At 53.9% G+C, this 15,420-nt stretch overlaps 1 protein-coding gene across 5 annotated transcripts in view; it reads right to left on the reverse strand.

The window, feature by feature from the left end:
- The window catches only part of Osbpl5 (oxysterol binding protein like 5), a 57,353-nt gene that overhangs the window by 14,233 nt on the left and 27,700 nt on the right, over nt 1-15,420 (reverse strand). For 4 of the 5 annotated variants that reach the window (XM_042257953.2, XM_006977315.4, XM_076555815.1 and 1 more), the window contains exons 2-12: nt 14,991-15,147; nt 13,002-13,084; nt 8,199-8,279; nt 7,735-7,836; nt 7,192-7,395; nt 5,763-5,847; nt 3,831-4,002; nt 3,422-3,626; nt 1,944-2,128; nt 1,486-1,567; nt 1-99 (exon numbers count right to left, since the gene is read on the reverse strand). In XM_042257953.2, the coding sequence (XP_042113887.1) occupies nt 1-99; nt 1,486-1,567; nt 1,944-2,128; nt 3,422-3,626; nt 3,831-4,002; nt 5,763-5,847; nt 7,192-7,395; nt 7,735-7,836; nt 8,199-8,279; nt 13,002-13,084; nt 14,991-15,147 (1,455 nt within the window). Of the gene's footprint in view, nt 100-1,485; nt 1,568-1,943; nt 2,129-3,421; nt 3,627-3,830; nt 4,003-5,762; nt 5,848-7,191; nt 7,396-7,734; nt 7,837-8,198; nt 8,280-13,001; nt 13,085-14,990; nt 15,148-15,420 lie in introns of those variants that run through there. The other variant, XM_076555813.1, reaches the window with a different exon arrangement.

A 15,420-nucleotide genomic window follows, 5' to 3' on the forward strand; every position in this document is an offset into this window, starting at 1 on the left:
CTGCTCTGCTATGTAGAAGGTGTGGCTGTTGGTCTGAGGGTGCACCCAGCGGCAGCGGAAGGTCTCCCCCAGGATGGGGTTATAGGGTTTCTTGATGCCCTGTGGGGAACACAAAGACATGCTTGAGGAACTGGGAAGGAAAAGCCACTTCCGGGGGTCCAGATGGGGTGAGGTACAGGTGAGACAGTGTGGGGGTGCTCCTACCTCTAGAAGGGGCTCTGATTTGCCATTAGCACCTTGCTTCTGCTTTGAGGAGACAACTTTTTGCTGGTGGCTTACAGTTGGTGGGGGCGGGGCGGGGGGGAGGCCTGCCTCGGGAATTCTTGGCTTCTGCTGAGTTCAGAGGGGCCTCAAGACCCCACCCAGATCTGACTGTCCTAGGACTGAGGCACAGCCCATACATAACTGGGTCAAAGGCAAGCTTGGGAGATGCCAGGCTTCCAGGAGACCTTGGTCTATCTCAGTCTATGGTATGACTCTGGGTTGGACCGCAGGCTCACATCTATTCAATGAGAGGCAGAACTGGAATCCAACTCAGTGTAGTCTTCCTGCTTCTGCCTCCAGAGTGCTAGGATTATAGATGTGAAGTCACCACACCTGTGTGTCCACTTGTATGTGTGTGCGTGCATGCATGTGTGGGGGTCTACACGCCTGTGGAGGCTGGCAGTCAATGTTAAGCGCTGTCCCTCGGAAGTTATCTACCTTGTCTCTGAGACAGGACTGCTCACTAACCTAGAATTTGCCAAGCAGGCGAGGCTGGCTGGCCAGTGGGCCACAGGGATTCTCCCATCGCTACCTCCTCAGCACTGGGATTACAAACATGCGCTACCACACCCAGTCCCAGTGAATGAAACTCGGGTCTTCAAGCTTGCATGGCAAGAGTTTTACTGACTGAGCTCTCCCGACTCTCCCCTCCCCCCTTTAAAGATGGATTCTCACTATATAGTCCAGGCTGGCCTTGAACCCCAGGAAATCCTGTTTGTGCTTCCCTAGTGCTGGAATTACAGGTGTGCACCACCATGTCTGGCCAGAATCTTGGTTGTCAAGTTGGTGTACTATGGAACCCCAGCTCCAGGTAGGCCTGCAGGCCACTCCATAACCAGGATGGCTGCTACCAGCAGAGTCCTGGGCTGGGGGTTTTTCGAAAGGGGTTCTGTGACAAAAGGTGATAGATAACCCCAGATCCCAGAGGTAACGCAACTTAGGGCCAAATGCTCCTTTCCTAACAGTGTCGTGTGTGGTGGCACCTATTACACAGCCTGAGGCTGTCTCCTTGAAGACTGAGGAAGGATCCAGTTAATGGGACCAGCATTGGGAGCTGGGCCTGAGAATCAGAGAGAGCACTGTCCTCCACCTCTCAGGATCTAGGGCCATGGTGGGGTTAGCTGGGTTTCTTCTAGGCCATGGAGGAGAGTGTTGGTCCCACTCATGGTGGGCTGACAGACCCCTGGCTGAGGCCCTGCCCTTTCCACAGGCCCCTCTTACCTTGGGCTTCTTGTAGAAGCCAGACAGATACCATCGCAGCACAAGCTTCATACGGCAGTAGGCGTCCTCCTCTGTGGCTGCCCTGTGACAGGGGTGAAGAGCTCTGACTCAGGTTGGGGTCCCCGGATACCCTCCCCAGCACCTGCCCCATTCTCCAAACATCCCAACCTCCACCCACTTAGATGAAAGAGGCAGCCTCATCCCGGATGACCTTAACACCCCGCTCCATCCTTCCAGGCAGGCCAAGTGGGTTTAGCACACAGCCGTAAAAAGTGGGGCGGTTGGCTCCACACTGGGGCAGAGAGGGCTCTGCATGCTCCGGGTTGTTGGGGTGCCCTCCCCTCTAGGAAGACGCCTTGGTGCTCTTGCCTTCGCGTCCCTCTTCCTGGCTCTACCCCGTCCCCTGCCTCCGCAGCAGCCCACAGGGGCTGTGGGACCCCCTTCTGTCGGTGATGCACCTGGAGAGCAGGTCCCCATGATAGTAGTAATCTGAGAGCTTGCTGAGGAAGGAGCGGGGCTCCAGCACGAAGGTGGGCAGCACCACTCGCGACAGGTCCATCCCCGGCCGCAGCTGTCGCAGCAGCACCCACATCAGGTTCTTGTTTTCCTCGGACACCGTCTCCACCTGGGATGTCTCATCCAGCTGCAGCGGAAGGATACAGTCAGGCCCCCTGGGATGGACTTGGAGCCTCTGCTCTGGGTCGCCCAAAGGAGCTGAGGGACAGGGAGTCAGAACAGTCACATTTGGTCCTTGCCTGCCGGACATGCGTGCGTCCACTCTGTGTGAATGGGTGTCACCGCCCATTCTGGGCTTGGGAGCGAGGGAGTTCCTCAACAGGTCTGAGAACAAGATCAGCTCTTCTCTACCTCTGGTGCCTTGGCTCTCCTTTGCACAGGCACAACTGCCATGGTGCCGTTCACCACATGGCATATCCACAAGACCTTCTCGAGAGGCCAAATCCACAGGGCTGCCTGATCTTATATATCTGGCCTCCAAAATTCTGAGCTAAAAACCCCTCTTCTCTAGAAATTCCTCCTGGACCTGCTCCACATAGGTAGTTCCCCTCCGTGGCCCACCAGGGCTGTCCAATGGGTCGCTCCCGCTCTGGTTGCCCGGGTCCTGTGTGCTTGTGGGTGTGCCGGGCAGCTTTCTGCTACTATAAGAAATACCCGAGGCAGTCGATTTTTAAAAGAAGAAAGGTTTGAGCTAATCTCAGCACTAAGGAGGCTGACAAAGAGGACTGCTATTTGTGGCCAGCCTGGGCTACAGAGTGAGTTCTAGGTCAATCAGGGCTACACTGCCCAGTCTCAAATGAAACAAAAGGCTTATCTTCAGTGTAGGAGGGTGTGGTGTAGGATTGATGAGCTTGCTTTGGGCCTCTGGAGAGATGGTACATCATGGCAGCACAAATGCTCATGGTCAGGATGCAAGAGAAAGAAACCTATCGGACCCCTCTGAGGCCACGCCCCCAGAGACCTAACTTCCTCCTGAGGTCCCAGGTCCTCAGGGTTCTACCACCTCCCAGCTGTGACAAGCTTCCCACACCTGGCCTTCAGAGGACACTCAACATGCAGGTGAATAAGTGAGAGGACAACACAGGTTCTTGATTGGGGTGAGGGGCCCAAGGTTGTCCGACCACAGGACAGGTCCCTAGTGTGTATAGGAGTTTGTCATCTGCCCAGCAGGGAGGGCTGGGATCTGTCCTCTGGCCACAGTCCACCCCAGCACAGCGAAGCTGTTTATTTGGGGCTGGACCTTCACATCAACCTTGCATCTCATGCTAGATGGGCAGGGCAGAGTTGGAGACATGTCATTCAGAGATGTCCACTCACAGACACAGCCGCTGGCCGCACACAGAGTAACAGGAGGTTGCAGACTTCAGCACTAGCCCTGCCACATCCTGTTTGTATTCTCTCAGTTGACAGTGGCTCTCACCTCTCCCAGCTCCTCCTGGACCTGCTCCACATAGGTAGTTCCCCTCCGTGGCCCACCAGGGCTGTCCAGTGGGTCGCTACCACTCTCATTGGTCTTGCGGCTGTGATCCTGGGTGTCAGCGTCTGAGTCTTCCGCATTCTCTCGTTCTGACTTGTCCGAGAAGGCATCATTCTCCAGGTGGTTCTCCAAGGCAGACCCATTCAGCCTGGAGAGTGGAAGTGCCCGTGGGTCCCCAATCCCAGGCAACACCTAGGACCTCAGACACCCATCTGGGTACCTGGCCTCTTTCACTTCAGGGACTTCACACACTGCCTTACACTGAGTGACCTGCATATGTACTATTGCTCTTGGCCTCCCTCCTGCTGCTTATGGGGACACCATGCAGACCCTTCTCACCCAGCTCACTCACGGGAACAGGTCTTGGTCTGGGATGGTGGTTGAGGTGGGCAATCCATAGAGAGAAGAGGGTGAGGCATCGGGCGACGACCCCTGCTCTCCATCTCGGCCCTGCTTGCATGTGCTCAGTCTCAGCAAGCTGGAGCAGCGCAGGGCCAGCTCCAGGGCATCTAGCCAGCAGCGGCCTGGGGGACACAGAATGAGTCTGATGAGGCAGCCTTCCCTGTACTTCCCCACTGTGGTAGTATGAATATAACTGGCCCCCATAATCTCATATGGAGTGGCATTATTAGGAGGTATGGCTTTATTGGAGTGAGTATGGCCTTGATGGAAAAAAGTGTGTCACTGTGGGGGCAGGCTTTTGAGGTTTGTTATGCTCAGGATATTGGCCAATGTCTCATTGACTTCCTGTTGCTGGCAAGGTGTAAGACTTCAGCTACTTCTCCACCACCATGTCTGCCTGCACACTGCCATGCTCCTCACACTACGATGGTAATGGACTGAACCTCTGAAACTGTAAACGAGCCACCCGAACTAAATGTTTCCCTTCTAAGAGTTGCCGGGGTTATGGCGTCTCTTCACAGCAATGGAAAACATAACCAAGACACCCACCAAGGAACTTGATCTGTCTATTTTCCGGAAGTAGCTTTCAGGAAGCAATCTCCTGCCAAGGTTTCCTGTCTTTTAGTTATGAAACTTCTGGTCCCGTGCCTCACTCCACTCCACTAGGGTCTAGTTAAAGACTCGCCTCCCTAACAGACCCCAGCCTTGCATGTAGCCATCCTGGCAGGAATAAATATAAACTAAAGAGACAGGTGTGTCCCTCTCTTCGGCCATCAGACTATTGAAACAATGAACCCCAGGAGTCTCACACTGAGGAAGGGAAAGGCTGAAGCCTGGTGCCAGCCAGAGGGGGAGCTTGTCTCCCACAGAGATCTCACAGAGTTCTGAGAACTTGTCGACCACCTTGCCAGTGAGGAGCCAGTGAGCTGGGGAGATCACTGTGGAATTGGACTTAGGGCCCAAACATGGCTGCCACAAAAGACTAGACATCCTGAGCGTTATATATCCTTTGAAACCCGTTTGAAAGCCTCTGCCTCCTCCCACAGGAAGCCTACCCTGATACACATGAGATTGCAGATAACCTTCTTCCTTGACTGTGGCCCCTGACGATCAGGGCTTCAGCTCAAGCTTGTCATCTGGTGGCTGGCTCACTGCTCAAAGACCCCCAAGGTATGCAGGCTCTGTCAGGGCACAACCCCAAAGTCCAGCAGGACCAATGACAGAGAGGATGAACAAAAACATTAAAAGCATTCTAGATAGGCTGGGAGTGAGTGTAGATATAACATTTGGCCACCAGGGGGCGCCATAGAACGGGCAGTTAAGCTATATGCAGGATTCCAAACTTGAACAGCTGGACCTTAGCTGTCAGGTCCTTGGACCTCCAGCTGGGGTCACCAGCTCTGAGGTTTTGATCAGGAGCCACAGCCCTGGCTAGAAGCTGTCACCTGAAGGACTCCTTGTTACAGAGATAATGGGCTGCTTGCTGCTTGGAATCGGTGATCTAGTTCAGAGGATCTGGACTCTGGGGAGCCCACATTAACATCTGTAACCTATTGCTAGGCTACTTCTGGGCTGCCTGTTACTTAAGTTTCCCCATCCGTGAAACATGAAATACCACAGCAGAACTTGTTGGTGGCACTCAGAACTGTCACCTGATTGTTTCCATACAGCCCTGGGATTCCCATAGCATTGGGGTGACAGGTACAGCTAGTCCCATTTAATCCACGGGGAAACTGCGGATCGGCTGAGAGAGGACCATCACTGTAGGGCAGGCTCAGTCTGTGTCGTTGGGTAGCTGAGGGCCCATACCTTAGCTATAGCCCCCAAGAAGACTGATTCCAGGGGACTCTGGGATGGCGGGGACAAGGCAGGTGGCACTCACCGTCCGACTCAGAGGCGGCCCTGAAGATCAGGTAGCTGCTGGGGAGGGGCTGGGTGATGGAGCCCACACTCTCACCTTTGGGGCCCTAGAGAGGCAGAGACCTGCAATGTCAAGCACTGGGCCAGGAAGGCTATGAGGAAGTGGGTGGGGCGCTCCCCGCCCCCTTCTGAGCAGAGACCCCTCCTTCAGTTCAGCTCCCTGATTATGGTGGCCAGAACCAGTTAAGGTAAGTTCCAGACTCACAGTCGAATTGTCCCTTCAGAGGGACAGCGAAGGACTGGTTAGTGTAAGGAAGTCTGTCCCTTATTTGGAGTAAACACGTTTTGTTTTGCTTTTGAAACAGGTTTCACTATGTAGCCCTAGCTGGCCTGTAACTTGCTAAGTAGACCAGGCTTGGCCTCAAATGCAAAGAGAATATGCCTGCCTCTGCCTCTGGAGTGCTTGGATTAAACGTGTGACCCCGCAGGCCAAGCTGGAATACATTTATACTGTTTTTAACTCCTTTTTGGTTTTCCAGCAGTTTTTGTTTTTGTTGTTGTTGCTTGTCTGTTTTGAGACAGGGCCACTCTCACTCTGCAGCCCAGGCTAGCCTACAACTTCCTATGGAGTTGGAGATGGCTTTGAACCTCTGATCCTCCTGCCTCCGTCCCCCAAGTGCTGCCCACCTTTGGGCGATGGGGTATCCTCAGCTCACTGAAGGGGGCTGCACTGTGCTAGCTCAGGCACGTTCATGCATTTTTGAGGTGCAGTATTTTTAATCCATAGTGGGTTTACTCAGCTGTAATTTCACCAAAAAGTGGGGAGAATATTACTTTCAAAACAATAGAAGCTAGGCATGGTAATCTCATACCTGTAATCTCAGCATTTGAGAGGATGAGGCAGGAGGATTGCTACAAGTTCTAGACTAGCCTGAGCCATAGAGTGAATTCTACATCAGTATGGTTCATAGAGTAAGAGAAACCATGTCTCAAAAAATCAAAGCAAGCCGGGTGAGGTGGCACACTCCTTCAGTCCCTGCACTCAGGAGGCAGAGGCAGGCGGTTCTCTATGAATTTGATTGAGGCCAGCCTCCGTAGTGAGTTCCAGGCCTGCCAAAGCTACACCTTGTGTCATCCCCACCCCCAAATCCAAACAAAACATAAACTTTGTCATTTCTCTGAAACTCAAATGTAACGAGGCTTTCCCTGAGGACCCACGCCTGTCCCATCAGTCCTGGCTGAGCAGTCCAGGTGATGAGGGATGAAGGACAGGGCCCTTCCTCCCCTCCAGACAGCATTGGATGAGGGACCCAATGTATAGCCTAGATCTGCCCCATCTCTGCTTCCCACAGCCCATCACGAGCTAGAGCTCCCCTTTTGGAAATTGTGGTCCCAGGAGGAGCCCCCAATCTCCCTGAACCCCCGCCTGGGCACCCTGTTGATCAGCTCACCTTGACAGCCCACACGGACTGGTCCAGCGGGTGGAAGAGTTTGAAGCAGAAGCCGTCCTTCTTGGAGGGACGCTCGATAAGCTCACAGCAGTGCAGCAGCACCGTGCCCACCCACTGGCCCACCTTGGGCGTCTTGTAGATGAGCAGCACACCTGGCTTCAGCACACACCACAGCTTCGTCCAGCTCTTCAGGGTCCCTCGGATCTGCGGAAAGACTTCATGGTCAGGGTCATCCATGGGAGGCTGCTCCCCGAGACATCTACACAGCTTGGTGGGGGATGGCCAGAGGCAGGGACTGGGGTGATGGACTCCTGGAGGCCCCGGGAGCTAGGAGGGGTATCCCAGAGCTCTGTGGGGAGTGTGGTCCTCACAGCACCTTGACTCTGGCCCCCAGACCTATGGGGAACTGGCTTCTGTGTCGGGTCATTTGTCGTTGCAGTCCAGGGCCACTCAGACAGCTTTGTAGTGACACTTAGACTCACCTCCCAGGTGCCACAGATGTCCTGTCCTACAGGAGCCCCTGTGGGTGGCACACCTGCCTACCTTCAGGCTGTCAGCCATGATGACCACACTGGGGTCGGTCAGGGCACTGAACAGCTGCTTCGTAGCCCGCTTCTTCTCCTGCCGATAGTTCTCCTTCTGCGCCTGCGACCAGCACAGAAGAGGGTTGGTTGTGGAGAGCGTGGGCTGCCCTAGCTCCTCCCACTGCCAGCAGGGCGCAGGGAAAGGAGGATGTAGAACAGTGGCTCTCAACCCGTGGATCATGACCCCCTTGGGGAGGGTTGAACCACCCTTGCATGGGAGTAGCGTATCAGGTATTTATATTACGATTCATAACAGTAGCAAAATTACAGTTATGAGGTGGCAACGAAATAATTTTATGGCTGGGAGTCACCACAACATGAGGAACTGTATTAAAGGGTCACAGCATCAGGAAGGTTGAGACCCACTGATGTAGAAGGTGTGGGTGTTCCCTCCATCCTCCCCAGCTCCTGGGCCAGGCCCACCTTGAGAGTGTCCTTCTTGGAGATCCTGGTCGTTGGGGAGGTGCATTCCTTGTCAGATCCATTGCATAGCCTGTACTCCGCCTGTAGGAGAGAGAATGGGGTGCTGGGGGTGTCAGGGTACAGTTGGGGCTGCCAGGGCCAGGGCAGCAGAAAGCAGGGGTCCCAGAATAAACAAAAATGAGAAAGCGAGTTGAGCATCAGCATTCATCTCTGCTTCCTGATGGTGGATGCAATGAGACCGACTGCTCAGTTCCTGCAGCCAGGCCGTCCCCACCCCCACTACGACGGACTGTGCCCTTGAACTGTGAGCCCAAATCTGTCCTTCCTCCTTAGGGTGCCTTCACCAGGCATCTCAGCAATGAGAAAAGTAATAAGGTGGGGTTTGTAAAAGAGGGTCTTGGTGGCAGCTAGGGCACGGTGGCGACAAGCTTCTAGGCTATGTCAGCCCTAAGGACAGCAGTTCTCTCTTCCATGATGCTCAGAATGGCCACTCCTTGGCCACCATCAGGGTCCATCTCTGGGCAGGCAAACAAGGAGACTTTGGGGTAGGGATGCCCATTGGCTCTGCGGAAGGTATGTCTAGAGAGTCAGTGTCCAGACCTTGCTTGAGGCTAGAGACAGGAGCCAAGCGCTTGAGCCTGGGGCCAGAGCAGTATGAGAGCAGCATCACGGAACTGGAAGGAGCCATAACCCCACAGATGGAGAAACTGAGGTCTGGGGAGTAGAGCCAGAACTTGGTCTAAAGGCCACAGGTCTGGGGATCACAAACTGTGCCCTGAATCCTGCATGCCACCTGTTGCTGTGTCCCTGGGTCTACAGGTGTGATACACATGAGGCTGTAAGCTGTCCTTGGCTATTGAGCTCACTGAGAAGCTGCCTCTGGAAACAAGGCTGTACCCCACCCACATACATGCTTGTCACAGTGTCCTCCAAGGCCCCTGGTCTCGGATGGCTGCCCCTCCCCAGCTCTGTGACAGAGAGGGAAGAGAGCAGCCCTGAAGAATTCAGAGCTGGAAAGGGACCATTTCTAACGGAGGAAGTTACCATTATTCATCCCACATTGTAACAGTGCCCACAGTGGGAACGCGCAGCCAGAACTCAGCTATGGACTACCCCAAAAGAAAGCACAGCTGGAAACCCCAGCTGATTGCTTCAACTTCCCCAGGCAGTTTCTGCCAGGTGTTGTGAGCCCCCCCACCCAGGTGTTATAAGTCCCTCTGTTCACGGTCCCCAGCAGGCTATCCAGTCATTTCTGCTGAGCCCTGTACCTGATTTGATGATATTTTGCTATCTACTGCTTCTGTCTATTGGTTACCTATATGTGTTCTTGTACTTTGTCTTGTTAAATACTTAATAAACACACTCATAGCTGGGCGGTGGTGGAGCACACCTTTAATCCCAGCACTTGGGAGGCAGAGTCAGGCAAATCTCTGAGTTTGAGGCCAGTCTGGTCTACAGAACAAGTTCTAGGACAGCCAGGGATACACAGAGAAACCCTGTCTCAAAAAATAAATAAATAAATAAATAAATAAATAAATAAATAAATAAATAAATAAATAAATAAATAAATAAAAAATAAACACTCATTCAAAACCCAAAGTCTGGCTATCGGCTGCCATTGCTCACTCTCCTGCACAGAACAAGCTAAAGTGTCTAAAAGAAAAAAAAGATATCAAATGAATATTTCATGATGTGAAAATTATAGTGTGTGAGTCAATTTTAATTGTCAACTTGACAAAATACAGACTCAACTAGAAAGAGTCTCAGTGAGGCGCTCTCTAGATCAGGTTGGCCTGTGATTGTCTTGGTTGAGTTGACGGAGGTGGGAAGACCCACCCTGAGTGTGGATGGCACCGTCTCATGGGCTGGGTCCTGGACTGAATGGAAAGGAGAGTGTGAGGCGAGCTGCAGCCCATGGGTGTTAGTCAGTGGTTCTCTGCCCCTGACTGAGGTAGAGGTGACTGTGGGTAGAGGTGACCGGTGCTTTGGGTTTCTGGTGCCTTGACCTCTCTGAAGTGACGGACTGGGACCTGAAGGAATAAGGATGACTATGCTTGCCTCTGAGGGACAGATGGGAGTCCATAGGTACATGGACGCTGTAAGAGTGAGGGGTTGAAGTACTATGTGTGGGCTTTTGTGTTGGTAGGTACATCTGTACTCATTATTTTTCAAACATTTACGTGTGTGTGCACGTGCGTGCGTGCGTGCGTGCGTGCGTGCGTGCGTGCGTGCGTGTGTGTGTGTGTGTGTGTGTGTGTGTGTGTAGGTCAGAAGACAACTTGCAGGACTAGGTTCTCTCCTACAGTGTGGGTTCCTGGGATTGAACTCCGGTCATTGGGCATGGTGGCAAGCAGCTCACCTGCAGAGCCAGCTCACTGGCCTGTATATGCATATTAAACAGAACAGCTCAGCTGGGTGTAGTGTTACATGCCTTCAGTCCCAGCACTCAGGAGGCCGAGAGTCTGTCACTGTGAGCTGGAGGCCAATCTAGTCCACACAGTAAATTCTAGCCCAGCCAGGGCTGCACAGTGAGACCCTGTCTCAAAGACAAACCAACCAACCACAACAGCTCAGGTCACTGGTTTCACCCATGTCCCGCAGAGTCGGGGACCATCCCGTAGTAAGGCTCAGAAGCTTACCCCGGCCATGCAGCAACTAAGCAGCCACGCTGGGATTGAACTTGGCAGTCCCCTTCAGAGCTGCACCCTCTTAGCCACACAAGAACATTCCAGATCCTCGGAGGAAGTGCCCAGCGGCTCTGCTCAGAAGCGGTCTTTGAGCTAAGGGTAAATGACCATGCATGTGCCAGGTAGCAGGCCTCTAGCAACAGGCTGTGTGGGGACTCTGCAGAAGGCTCCCCAGCCTGGCATGCTCATCATCCACGTGGTTGGGCAGATGCTTCTCTTCCTCAGTCCCCGAATGGCCTACCCAGAAGGAGGACAGCTCTGACCACACTGGTGGGGACATGCTCCCTCAACTTGCCCAGGGCTTAGACAGTCCCAGCCCTGCAGGGACTGCGGTTAGCTGTCTGTCAGAGCGCCTCTGTGGGGCAGCCAACTCAGGCCCTGCTCAAATTAGCAGCTGGCGTTTGTCAAGAACTATGAAGAGGTGGACAAAAATCAACCCGTGGTTTAAATTAAAACACTATTTACAGAGAGAAATGGCTCAGTGGTTCAGAGCCCTCTAGAGGACCCAGGTTCAATTCCCAGAATCTACATGGTGGCTAACAACCATCTCTAACTATAATTCTAGGATTCTTCTAGCCTCCTAGGACACCAGGTGTGCAGGTGCGGCACACATGTGCATGCAGACAAAGCATCCACACACAAAATACAAATAAATGCACCTAAAAACCCCGTTATTTACAGCCCTGTGGATGATCTCTACCACCCAGCTTTCCACCAGCCTGGGCTGAACCAGCTGTGCCTGTTCTAGGCCAGAGAGAGAGGGGTGGGGGCGAGGGGAGGCCAGCTGGGGCCTGGGGCAGAGCACCTGCACACCAGAGTCCCCAGGTCACTCCTGTGTCCTCACGTGTACCAGGCTACACAGGAACGCTGAGGAAATGGGAAGGCCCCCCAGAACTGGGGATTTTGAAATCTTCCTGGAACTCTGTGGCCTATGAAAAATGACTTAAAAAGTGGAATTTGAGGGTTTGGAGGAGGTTGCTCAGTGGATAAAATAAAGCACATGCCACATAAGTGTGCAGGCTAGAGTCTGGATTCCTAGAAGCAAGCTATCTAAAAGTAAGACAGATGCTGTTACCACCTGCAATCCCATCAATTGAGAGCTAGAGACAGGGAATTCTGAGGCCAGCTGGCTAGCAAGACTAGTCAGAAATGCTTAGCTCTGGATTCAGGGAGGGACTCTGCCTCAATAACTAGAGGACACCTGATATCAACTTCAGGTCTCCACATGCATGCATATATACCTCCTATATCATGCAAACTCCACATAGCACACACATATACACATGTAATAAAATAAGATCAACTGTAATTTGGAACAACCTCCGAATGAAAGGAAGTATTTACAGACCACACATCTGAGAAGGGCAAAGGATTTGGAATATATATAAAGAAGGTTTGCAACTTCATAAGAAAAAGACCAACAACCCAATCAGAAGGCAGGTGAAGGACTCAGCAGACATCCCCCAGGAGGACGCACATGATGCCACACAGATCTGAGTCAACACGGAAACCCAACCATACTGAGATGCCAATCAGGAAAGGCTACCGTCAGAAACAGAATAGAAACCATCAGTGCTGGCTGGGGAGAGCTGAGGGAGGGGCGACCCGTGACATGCTGGTGCTCACCATGAGCACAGGAGTTTGGCAGTTCTTCAAAACTGAAACAAAGACTGTTTTAGAAGTCCGTAGGTACCTTAGCACCTGGCGAGCACACAGAGGACTGTGGCCCAGACACATATGCACATGGGTGCCCACAGCAGCTGTTTACTACAGCTAATGAATGGAAATCACCAGGAAGTGGCCGCCCAGGGAACAGCACCGAGTGTGGAAGGAGAAATGGAGCAGGCCTAACAGCTTGGAGGGTCTCCCTAAGCAGAGAGACTTCCTTTCACGGGTACTTTCTGCTCCCCAAATAGTTCTGTCTGGCATACATCCCTTCTCGGGTCCCCTGGGCTACGCTAAGCTCCTAATACAACAAGAGAGACAGATGACTAAACCCCATGCCGCAAGGGTGCAGCCTGAGAGTTGAGTATGGGGACCCCAGGCTCAGCCAGCACCCCGCTGTCCCTCCAGCCACGCTCCCTGCCTCCCAGTCCTCCCACAGGCGGGCTCTTACCGGTGGTACCTTTGTGGCAGAGCCTGGGGTCAGGGGCTCTTCATCTCTGGATGGTGATGGGCCATTGGACTCCATGTCCCTCCCTGGAAGACAGTGGGTAAGCAGGACTTCTCAGAAAGTGCTCTCAAGGCTGCCTGGGAGGGGCAGGAAGCCACTAGAGTGGTGTGGCCCCGAGAGGTAGAGGGAGCTTCAGTAAAGGGTCCCAGAGGCTCGGGCCAGGCCCTCACAACCACAGAGAGGAAACCACAGGGGAGGAGCTGGCGGAAACAAGGACAGCTGGGCCAGTGGGGTGTGACTTAGGCCCTTGGATCGCCAAGGAAGCATGGCACCCAGGTTCAGAGGCACACTGGTTCAAAACACAGGACTCTGGTAGTCCCGCAGTCTTGCTCCAGATTAGCTGAAGAGGGAGGTGGGAGGCTTGGCACCTGGACTCCTGCCCTGCCGCCCTGTACTCGGCAGCCTGAGGGAGAGAGATGATGGTGGGGTGGCCTGAAGCCAGCCATGGGTGTGATTTGGCTACTGTCAAATCACTGCCTGGGGGAGGTAGGCCTGTGGTTTATAACAGAGGCCGTGAGTCAGTGATGGAGTGAAACTCTTCCTGAAGCCACAGGCCAGGTAGGGCCAAGCTGGGCCATGGGGATAGTCTCTCCAGAAAAGCCAGGACAGTGACCTGAGGAAGTAGTTCTCCCCACCGGTCAGAGAGCAGTAGCCAGTTGAAGTCACCTAACATCCCAGTCTGGCACAGTGACTGAGCCCCAGGAGCGCCCACTCTCCGCCCATACAGTCCGTGACTCAGGCCTTGGTGACGGGGAGGCAGCTGTCTACTCTCACATGTGGGAAGATGCATCCGGGGTGGGGAGGGGCAATGCTCCAAGCACCCAAGAGGACAGAGGTGTCACATCGTGTCAGTGCCAACAGCCCAGCACGGGCTCTTCTCTTTGCTGCCATACGCATGCTGTCCACACCCCTGCTCCTGGGACCTGCCACCTCTTGCATTCCTTGAGGAGGGCCTGGCGCCTCCCAGGCCTACCCTGCCCAGTCAGTTGTTCCACAGCTCAAGCCTCCAGAAACTGACTGAGGCTGCCACTCCCCCTCTCCTCCCTCCCTCCCTCCCTCCCTCCCCACAGGGACCCACTCTTCCTCTCCCCACTCTGCCTGTTCCTGCAGCAGAGGTGAATAAGAGCTTCGGCTTACATCCTAGGCATCCACCTTCCCTGTATCCCAGTGACTGTCCAGAGTGCCCTCCCCACCCTGGGCCTCAGTTTCCCCTTCTGGTGGCTAAGATTGTTGATGGCATGATGCTTAGCTCTCCTTCCCCATCATGACCTTCCGCCTGCCCCAAGAGAGGGCCTCTGTGTCTCTTCCTCACTCCAGCAGAGGGAGATGGAAAAGGGAAGGGGGGGGGAGGGCTGGAGTCCTCCAGAGCAGTGCCATCCCACCTCCCACTCCTTAGGGACTCCTGAAAGGAAGGGTTAGGTCCTCTAAGGCTAGCTGTCACCCACAGGGTAGAGAGGGCTTAGCTCAGACTCGGCTATGGGTTGACGGGCATGGAAGCCATAGGTCCAGCAGCCGTGAAAACATTCTTTGTGGTGGGCTCCACATTCCAGGACCCAGAACTCTATCCACAAGTGGCATGGAGGTAGCACGGACCGAAATGTTCCCTCCCAGGGTTTAGGACCTCTTGGAAATGGGACATTGGTACTGATGTTGTATCCATTTTCTAAATGAGTAAACTGAGACCCAATAGCAGGTCTGTGGGCCCCTGGAACAGGACAGCAGGGCTGGGGTCAGGTGCCTGTCCCCATAACTGCCCTTTGCCATCCCTAAGTTAGTCCCTTGCCAGCAAACTTGGTCCTTCGGGGTACTGTGAACCCTTTGTGTGGCAGTCACTCTCACTGGCCATGAAGGTACTGGAGGGGGTGGGACACTGGCTGAGCTGTCACAACTGCAGAGTCAGGAGGACCCCAGCTGCCCCAGGCCTGCACCAACCTGGGGTGATGGGACCAAGCTCATTTTCGCAGCCCAGAAGCAGGTTCCGTGGGAGTTTCCGGGGGTCAGTCTTCTGTGGAGTAGAAGCTGGTGGACAGAGCGAGAAGCGGCGCCGGAGAAAGGCCTCCTCCTTCATGGCGTGGGTACTGGGGGGCTTCTGAAAGGAAGAAGAGGGGCATGTGGTCAGGCCTCACCTGAGGCCAGGGGGAGTGTTCAGGTGTGCCCACAGAGAGTCAAGACAGGACAGACCAGGTGGCCCCAAAGTGTCAGGCACTAGGAGGAGGCTAGGGTGTCCCTGGCCCTGCTTGTTCCATCTTAGGACACATGAGATTTGTGCCCCTGCCTGAGTGTCTCTGGTCTTGTGTGGGTCCCTGGGCTCAAAGTCCTGGACAAGGTGAGAAGGTGCAGGTGTGCTCTGACAGGTTCATAC

The sequence above is a fragment of the Peromyscus maniculatus genome, chromosome 1 (genome assembly GCF_049852395.1).
Source record: "Peromyscus maniculatus bairdii isolate BWxNUB_F1_BW_parent chromosome 1, HU_Pman_BW_mat_3.1, whole genome shotgun sequence".
NCBI lineage: Eukaryota > Metazoa > Chordata > Mammalia > Rodentia > Cricetidae > Peromyscus > Peromyscus maniculatus.